At 37.8% G+C, this 9,355-nt stretch overlaps 2 protein-coding genes across 2 annotated transcripts; one reads left to right on the forward strand and one right to left on the reverse strand.

Moving 5' to 3' along the window:
• Positions 1 to 599: 599 nt before the first annotated feature.
• On the forward strand, positions 600 to 3,453 carry si:ch211-160o17.6 (protein FAM107B). Its single transcript, XM_059330167.1, has 5 exons — positions 600 to 734; positions 1,362 to 1,392; positions 1,883 to 2,039; positions 3,041 to 3,185; positions 3,352 to 3,453. Exons 1-5 carry the CDS (start codon positions 711 to 713, stop codon positions 3,451 to 3,453), a joined length of 459 nt encoding a protein of 152 aa, XP_059186150.1. The 5' UTR covers positions 600 to 710.
• Positions 3,454 to 5,138: 1,685 nt separating this feature from the next.
• On the reverse strand, positions 5,139 to 8,747 carry b3galt6 (UDP-Gal:betaGal beta 1,3-galactosyltransferase polypeptide 6). The gene is made up of 2 exons (XM_059328955.1): positions 8,428 to 8,747; positions 5,139 to 7,906 (listed from the first exon to the last, which is right to left on the reverse strand). The coding sequence occupies exon 2, from the start codon at positions 7,900 to 7,902 to the stop codon at positions 6,883 to 6,885; it is 1,020 nt and encodes a 339-aa protein (XP_059184938.1). The 5' UTR covers positions 7,903 to 7,906; positions 8,428 to 8,747; the 3' UTR covers positions 5,139 to 6,882.
• Positions 8,748 to 9,355: the final 608 nt, after the last annotated feature.

Below are 9,355 nucleotides of genomic sequence, written 5' to 3' on the forward strand. Positions count from 1 at the left end.
AAAAAAAGGCAGCGCATGCGCAGAAGCGTATAAAAAAAAAAAAAAAAAATTAATTAAAAAAAAAAAATTAAATAAAGAAAAAACCTGGATTAATCTGGTTCGTCACATTGGACTGCTATATATATACATATATATATATATATATATATATATATATATATATATATATATATATACTGTATATATATATTATTTCAACTGTTGCTAGGTGAAACCATTTAACCAACTTCAGTCCTGATCATAAATATAAAATTTTTATTATTATTATTTATTATTATTTTATTATTATATATTATTATTTTCAGTAACCAAGATGATTTAAAACTAAAATAAATGTATTGTAAACCAAGAATATACTTTAAGTGTGTGTCACAGTTGGATCCACAAAGCAGAGATACATAAGCCATATTTGTTTTGCTAGTATTTTATGTTGAATTATCCTAATCATTACACTGCATTACCCTAATCCCTCCATATGTCTGTTGTTCCTCCCTCAGAGACAACAGAAGTTTCACTCCCGGAGGGAACAAGGCTGGAACAAAGGGTCGTGGTACAGTTAATAAGATTTGATCACAGGACAGCAAACACACCTGTTCAGATTAGCCTCACTGTGACTGCTGCCCAAGGTGCAGCCTGAACTTAGTTTCTGCGTCTTCTTTGTTGCATTTGCTTCTGCGAGTACTGACTTTAGCACATCTCTCTTTTCAGCAATGCGTCTCTACAATAACACACAGGTAAGACTGGTTTTATCATAACTTCTGTGGTTGAGTTGTATTTTTTTCATCGCAGCTTGAGAGAGAAACATTGCCTATGTAATTATATCTGAGTTGGACATTGTTCATACTGGGCTCAGATTTTCAAAAATGGAAGAACATTAGGATTTTAAAACCATGACAAAGTACATAATTAATCATTTCCAAAAACCAGAAGCTCAAACTACATTTTAATTGACTTTATATTGAAAAATTGCTGGCCTCTGGCGTGGCTGTAGATAAAAGAAGTAGAGTCACTAACCTCCTCCTACATATTTTTTATCTATCAAACATGGCATAGAGCCATGTCTTTGAAGATATTTATCTCTGGGTGTATCTTGTACTGTAATGAACAACTTCCCTCCAGCAACACAGTACTGTGATATTGCTGAGTCATTTTGAAGACACCAATGATTCATTTTCTTCTTGTGTGTATGTGAGCATGTTGATTTCTGTTTGATAAAGAGTTTAATTTGATGGTTAAAATGTGCTGATGAGTGGCACTATGTGGATTATGTTTTGAATGCTAAATTGCCATTGCATTGTTTCAGTTTTCAAAGTGCATTATGCAAATTAAATATACTTGCTTTCCTGCTGTTCTTCATTCAGGTATCACAGAAAATGGGTCAAAATAGAAGAGGTAAGATAAAGTCAAATAGTCAAGTTTACATTGCTTTTGGTGATAAATAAACAAATAGTCATGATCTTCACATTTGATCAGACATACAGTACAGGCCAAAAGTTTGGACACACCTTCTCATTCAATGTTTTTCCTTTATTTTCATGACTATTGACATTGTAAATTCATCAAAACTATTAATGAACACATGTGGAATTATGTACTTAACAAAAAAAGTGTGAAATAACTGAAAACATGTCTTATATTCTAGTAAGCAAAGGGTGGTTACTTTGAGGAATCTAAAATACAAGACATGTTTTCAGTTATTTCACACTTTTTTTTGTTAAGTACATAATTCCATATGTGTTCATTCATAGTTTTGATGCCTTCAGTGAGAATCTACAATGTAAATAGTCATGAAAATAAAGAAAAACACATTGAATGAGATGGGTGTGTCCAAACTTTTGGCCTGTACTGTATGTGACTGTTTGTATGTATGTTTGTGTGCCAGAGACACATCACTGCTGGATGGTCCTGCCACACCAGGTGACTGAGAGTCCACAACACGAGGGTGATGACCTCATCCAACCCAAGAAGCTGCCAAATCCCATCCTGGCCTTTCACCAGCACAGAGACCTTCACGGAGAGCTGCTATTCTGCCACAGAAGGTGAGAAAACACTGAGCTCAATACCTGCTGTTTATGATCAGGTCCCATAAGCAGCATGTTATCTGTCTCTTGCCTCAGTCAGAGAATCCTCTTATGCTTCCTCAGTCCAGCTGACTGGTGAACCCATGGTGACACCTGTGTAACAAACACTTAAAATCTTCTATAATCTCCCATATTCAGCTGTATGCTTGACATTAACTCTTTAAACCCCTAAGCGACACATACTAAACACCCTGGTGTGGTGATAGTCATGTGACTTTGACAAAAAGTGACTACTCCAAAATGTGGCTGTGACTGGAAACAGAAATGTGAAATTTTTCAAAAAGCTTATTTCTTGTTACCAGGCTAAGTTTAAACCAATTTAACAATTCTATTCCGTTAAAAGGGTGTCCTGTATTGCATTTAACTTGTTCTGACCATATTTCTTGAACAAATTTAAGTCAAAATTTTGATATATGTTATGGAGATGCAAATGAAAAAGGCAAATTTGTGTTTCTGTAAGCAGAAAATGTGTCTAGTTTTTTTCTGTTTTGAAATAAGAAATATCATAAACATAAATACCATAAACGCCCATTGTAACGTATATGACACATCACAGATCATTTGACATTTAGGGGTAGTATTTTTTTTTTTGTAAACATCAGAAATGTGTTCTATGTGGTCCACTTATAGAACACATTATTTAAGGATAACTGGGTCTGGGTTCTTATGGGTTAAGGTGGTGTTTAACACTGATCAATTCAAAAGTACAACACCATGACTGAGATCACTGCTCATCTCTCATCATCTCTTGTGTCTGAGAAAGCAAACATTATGTATATTACTGCACTGAAATCAATAGAATTTGCTGTGTAGTTCTTAAAGCAGATTAAATCCTGTTTCCTTTCATTACAAATGTTGTAAATTAGCTTGAGAACTGCTGCCAGTAAGTTTTATCATATTTTTGATTGCTTAACTTCCTCTCTTGATCCATCTTATCAATATTTTTTCCATATCCTCAGAGGTCTTCTGCCCAGAAGAAAACCAGAGCTGCAGTTTGTGCTGGAAAACAAAAGGAGAGAGCAGCACAAGCAAAGGGAGCTGGCCCTCTGTCCTCCTTCTGACTTGGAGGTGAAGCTACGCACAAGGCAGCAGAGAATAGAAGTTGTAAGTATGCGAGTTCAGAATAAAAGGCAGGGGGAAACAATATTTGAAATAATCAGTTTACTCCTTTGGGAATGTGTGAGCAAACCCACAAATACTGACAAGTGTTGTCATTAATCTTAATCTTATTAAAGAGGAAGACACAACACAGATGTTTTCTGTCTTGCAGTATGAGCTGGAGGAGAAAAAGAGGAGGGAGAGTCTGCAGAATGTACCGGAGTTTGTTCGTGTGAGAGGAAGCCTGAAGCGTGCCCAGACGTTTTCTTGGTGATGACCAGAACAAAAGGACAAATAAATACGGTTAACATGGAATCCAGACAAGTTCCTGCTTTAATCATGTGTCAGTTAAAAGGATCACTTGACTTGACTGACAACTGAATATATTTCAGATTGGAATAATCAAAATTTATCATCATATACAGTACAGGCCAAAAAGTTTGGACACACCTTCTCATTCAATGTTTTTCCTTTATTTTCATGACTATTGACATTGTAAATTCATCAAAACTATTAATGAACACATGTGGAATTATGTACTTAACAAAAAAGTGTGAAATAACTGAAAACATGTCTTATATTCTAGTAAGCAAAGGGTGGCTACTTTGAGGAATCTAAAATACAAGACATGTTTTCAGTTATTTCACACTTTTTTTGTTAAGTACATAATTCCATATGTGTTCATTCATAGTTTTGATGCGTTCAGTGAGAATCTACAATGTAAATAGTCATGAAAATAAAGAAAAACGCATTGAATGAGATGGGTATGTCCAAATTTTTGGCCTGTACTGTATTTGTTTAAGGATGGCTGGTTTGAATCAGGCTTGCAGCTCTTCTATTTGAGGTTTGCATGTTCCCCTGTGTCAGCGTGGTTTCTCTCCGGGTCTTTGGGCTTTCTGCCACAGACCAAAAAGGCGCAGTTTAGGTTTAATTGGTGATTCTAAATTGCCCATAGGAGTGAATGAGAGCGCAAATGGATGTCTGTATCTATGTGTCTGCCCTGTGAAAGTCTGGCGACCTGTCCAGAGAGTACCCCACTCTCTCCCAATGTCAGCTGGGATCAGCTCCAGCCCCCGCGACCCTAGTTCATATAATTGGTTAAGGACAATGGATGGATGGAATATATCGTTAGCCTCATAGCATAATTGCCTAAGTCATTTTTTGGCCAAATTGTGATATCTGCCTAACTTTACTACATACAAACCAAACTACATTATTTCTATGTAAGAGAAAATTTGCCTTAGTCAGGGCATATTCTGCCTAAGTCACTTTTATCTGTTATGAAATCGATGTGTTTCATTTTTTATGCAAACTTGTTCACACTTCTATTTGAACTTACTGTTACAATATCAATTAAGAATGCCAATGGGCTTACTAAAAATTGTGTTTTTTCTTGTTTCCCGAAAACGTTCAAATATGACTTAGGCAAATATGCTATGAGGCTAACGATATACCTTTGAGACTAATGATGTGTAGGCATTGACCTCAAGTGGTTAAGGCCAGGATAGCATTTGCAGATTTGTGACTGTGCCATAACAAGGCAGAAGACCCAGAAACACTGACCAGTCAGAGCAGTCAAGATTTTTTTGAAACAGAGGCTTCGATCGACAGGCACTACAATGGATCATTTCAGACAGAAAGTGAATACATTTATATTTAGACAGACACTATGAGACACAGTTTTTTTCCTCCAAAATTAAACATGTTGTAGTAGAAACCCAAAAGATACAAGTAAGAACCTGAAAAGGAGCACAATATGTCCCCTTTAAACCAAGAATTGTGTTTTTACAGCAGAATCAATGCTAAATAGAAAGGGAGGTTATTGTTTTTTGAAGTATTGTTAAAAAGCATTTTATTAATAATAAAATATAATTCTGCCTTTTGTAGATAATCTTAAGCATTTGACTTTGATGTATACCTTCAAACACTGTATATAAATAAGAATAGAAGTGACAAGAATACATTTAACATTTTTAATAAAACACCCAGGGAGGCTGACCATGTACATAGAACAAACACTGGAACTTAGGTTGAAGTGATTCTGTTGTTGCTAGTGACAACAGTGAGAAAACAATCATCTCATTTTTCACAAAAAACATCATAAAAACGAGCTCGGACGGAGCTCTTTTTGCAGCATTCTGTAACTGCTGGTGCTCCAACGCATTGTACCCTTTAATCAACGCTGAACACATTTCACAAATTTCAGGACACAGCTACTGACATCACAGGGTAAGTTCAGGTTGAAGGCCTTAACATCAGAAAACATAAACAAGGTATCATTAAATAATGACTTATGGACTTTAAAAACTATGTTTGTCTTATTTAAAAAAGTGACCAAGTGCCAGCTGGTAGTCCACCTCAAGTTCCTCCATCTGAATCTGTGGTGCCTTGCAAACAAACATTCAAATAACTTAACATCTCTGCACAGTTAACGTACTGACCTAAAGCATGACAGTTGCCTTTGAAATGTAAATATCCTCCGATAGGCTCCAGTATAAGGAAGAAGGCCTGATGAATAGAACACATTCAACCATTTTCTCTTACACATTCTTTGCACCTCCAAAAACATGAAACCGTGTAGTACCGTTGACCGTAAACAAAAGTTTTACATTTAAAAAGTGAACATTTCTCATGTGAAGTATAAGATTTCCACTCCAACATGTTTATAAATACAAATTTCACCTATTAGCAGCAACCACAGCCAGTGTGCCTCTGTCCCAACTGAATACTTAAGTGTTGTGTTTGCTGCAGAATAAATTAACAATAAATAAAATACAAATAAAATTGCTTTTACAAATAAATGTAGACATCATGGCAGGGTAAAATTATCCCATCTGTGTTTTCCCTGTACTAACTATTACACTGGAAGAAAAACAAATTTCATAGTGTTGGAAAATATTGATCAGGAGAAGCATAAACAGAGGAGAGAAAGAGCCCACCAACATGGTAAACTGGCGGTAAAGAGAGCACTGACATGAGCATGGGTCCAAATAACAAGGCCAAAGGAGGAAAAGGACACAAGAGTGAAGTTGGCTTCCTGTTTGAGAGTCAAGGATAATATTTTGCAGCCAGTTCTCCATTTTTACACCACTCAAAGATGTGAAACTGGAGGTAGACATGAAATTAAAGGCTAAATCACAGGACAGATACACAAATTATTTTTCACTTTTGTTAAGACTGAGATAAAAAATAATCTAATTCATCTGTAACTTTGTTTACTGTGCATTTTGTCTCTTTTTTGACAATTTTACACTCAAAATATGAGTGTAGGTGGATGGAGAGTTTGTAACCATGACGGTACAAAAGCGATTATGATTTAAGAGGCAATTGATTATCAACGTGATATTATTTTATTATCAACATGATATCAATTTGGATATGATGATATAATTTAAATATAACATTACTGTCAGTACTGGTAAAATCACTAAACATTGGTAAAAATTTCTTTCAAAAAAATGATGAGCATGATCTACTGGTCTACATGCAAAAAAAGCAGTGAAATTACTATTCTTGCAATCAGAAAAATATTCTATATAGGGTTTCTTCTTAATCAACATTAAGGCCTTTACTATTTTGTCTGGAACCTGTTAAATAACTTTACATCGTGTAATACTGGAGAACTGGCCAAAAAAATATGATACCTTCCTTTTTTTAGTAACTGCGGAGGATTTAGAAGCTAACTCATAAAAAAGGACAAAAATTAAGGAATGCCATCCTTCCTTTGGCAGCACTGTGACGGGGGCACACCCCAGTCATACACATAAGACAGTCGCAGCTTCACTTCCTCCTTGCAGAGCCTGCCGTCACGCTGCAGAGTCTGGTGTTTTTCCAACATGTCCTCCAAGCTCTGCTTATGCGTCACCAAGTATTTGTTGTTGCAACCACGCGATTTATACTCTGTGTCAAAGCGTGGGTCATGCGTCCGCCGAACATCCACTGGTGCCAGCCAGGCGCCCAGTGACACATCCTCACTCTGCCAGGTCTTGAAGTAGCCTGTATTGATATGTACATAACGCACAAGGTCAGCTGAGAGGATGTAGCCTCCACCCAGCGCGTAGGGCAGGTAGTAGTCACAAAGCTCCCAAGAGCTTTCCCGCCACTTCCCAGCAGTCTTCACTCGCCCTCTCCCTGAGAAGAAGCCCCAGTAAAGCCGATTGGGCTCCTTCCCCTTCAGCTCCTCCTTTAGGAGGTCTAGGCGAGCAAAGGTGTCGTCATCCGCTTTGAGGACAAACTTGAACTCCACATTCTGGTCCAGCCAGGAGTACATGTGAAGCAACTTGAGCGTTAAATTCTCGTAAGAATCTCGCAGGTCAGGCAGTAAGAGCAAGTCCTTGTGCCGGCCTTGCTCTGTGTTAAGGTTCTGAAGGTCGTCATTGGAAAGTCCCTGGGTCCCCACCACAAACATAGCCAGCACATCAGAGTCCCGCTTGGCCAGCCAGGTGCTTCGGATGATACTCCTCCGCTCTGTGTACTTGGGTCCAGTTGTGATGAGGACCACGAGGAATGCTGACAAGTCTTTGGATGCGGAAGGGGGATGATGATGCTCTGGATGGGACTGGAGATCACTGGGACGAGGGGCAAGGCCGGGAGGATCCTGGTGGCCCTGTTTCAGGGTTTCTGAGGTACATTTGGCCAAGAAGACCAGAACTACAGCAAAGCTGCACACAGTGCCAATGACCAAGGCTGTCTTGTGGCGGCACACGAGACGTACCAGATTCATGGTGCTGGGAGGGGGACATACAAAAAAATTAAGGTTAATCATCTAAACAACACAGCCATACTTTCTGCAAGCATTATTAGAAAATGTGTAATGTCCAAAGAGTTTGACTTGCAACTGACAATTCTGCAGTTTGTGTGTTTCTCATGTGTAAAACACAACCTGAATAAGGGTGCCGTTATAATCACACAGCATTACATATTAGCTTCAGCTAGTGTATATAAGAGATGCTCAGATGTAAACACACATTCATGAGCACCAGAAAGGATTCTGTTTGAGTAATGAGTTTGTTTATAATGAGAATTTTTTTTTAAAAGGTTATAGCTGCACCTTAAATTCCTGTGTTGTAAAGTGTGGTATTGAGGTTACCATTTTTGCATTTGGGTAACACATTTTGCCTCGAATACTTGTATAAGGGCAGCTATCGAACAAGTAAGCAAAGTCAGCTCAGCTGCTAAAGCTAAGAAGTTGAACTGTACATTGTATATACGTAGCGCACCAGTGTTGGAAACAAGGTTTGTTAGTTACCTTAGCTGATTGAAAAGTACCTGTCCCACGAATGATACAGCCAGAGCGGGCCACAGACAGCAGCTTTAAAGGGCTAACGCTAGCTACCGAGATAAGACCCTCTGCGCACTTTGTAAGCTCACTCCACTGACTGTAAACACACACTGGCTGCTCATATTGTACTACACAGGAAATGCAAACCACCACATTCAGCGGCGTCGGTCCAGCAGGTTACAATACGCAGGTTAAATCGGTCGGTGAGTAAGTTGAATTAGGTATAGCTGTATTCATTTTGTCTTTTGGTGTAAACCGAAGTCAGTGGTGTGTTGCAGTGACGGACCGGAAACGGAAGTGAAGCCCCCGAAAGAAGGAAATTAAGATAACACAAATTTAACATTTATACTGACTTTTTTAAAATAACAATTTTATTGTGAAAACAAACTGCATATCACCTACATGAGAGGAAACAGCCTATTAAGAATGGGATTTTTTGTTGTTGTTGCCATGAGCTTTACACAAAAAAAACGGAGCAGTGCAAAAACTATGTATTTTTCTTTGTTGAAAAGGGCATATTCTTAATAATTGAAAACATTTGATAAATGAGAATAAAACGAGGATAGGATACAGTTTGAGGACAGCTGCTGACTGGAGCATGCGCGTTATCTCCAGTGTGTTGCAGTGTCAAGTTTGGTGTTAAACGGAACCATACCGGATGTAATCTTTTTTACCTTCACAATAAAAGCACAGAAGTAGACTGGGCATTATTTTTACTATAATATGGGATAATAACAACCCTGGCAAGTTGCTGAAAAATGTTTCTGGTTGTACTGTGGACTATTCACAATCAAAATAATCCACCATGAATTAAATAATCAAGCATATGCACCAGTGTTTCAGTCAGTCCATTTTTGTGTGCAATGCATTATAGTGAACTAATTCATGTGTGTTT

The sequence above is a fragment of the Centropristis striata genome, chromosome 3, assembly GCF_030273125.1.
Source record: "Centropristis striata isolate RG_2023a ecotype Rhode Island chromosome 3, C.striata_1.0, whole genome shotgun sequence".
NCBI classification, from domain to species: domain Eukaryota; kingdom Metazoa; phylum Chordata; class Actinopteri; order Perciformes; family Serranidae; genus Centropristis; species Centropristis striata.

Bases quoted from the DNA above. Each gene is read 5' to 3' on its own strand.
- si:ch211-160o17.6 (XM_059330167.1), top strand. From the start codon at position 711: ATGCGTCTCTACAATAACACACAG. The intron at 1,393-1,882 runs GTAAGATAAAGT...TTTGTGTGCCAG, and splicing joins AATGGGTCAAAATAGAAGAG to AGACACATCACTGCTGGATG. The intron at 2,040-3,040 runs GTGAGAAAACAC...CCATATCCTCAG, and splicing joins CTGCTATTCTGCCACAGAAG to AGGTCTTCTGCCCAGAAGAA.
- b3galt6 (XM_059328955.1), bottom strand. From the start codon at position 7,902: ATGAATCTGGTACGTCTCGTGTGCCGCCACAAGACAGCCTTGGTCATT.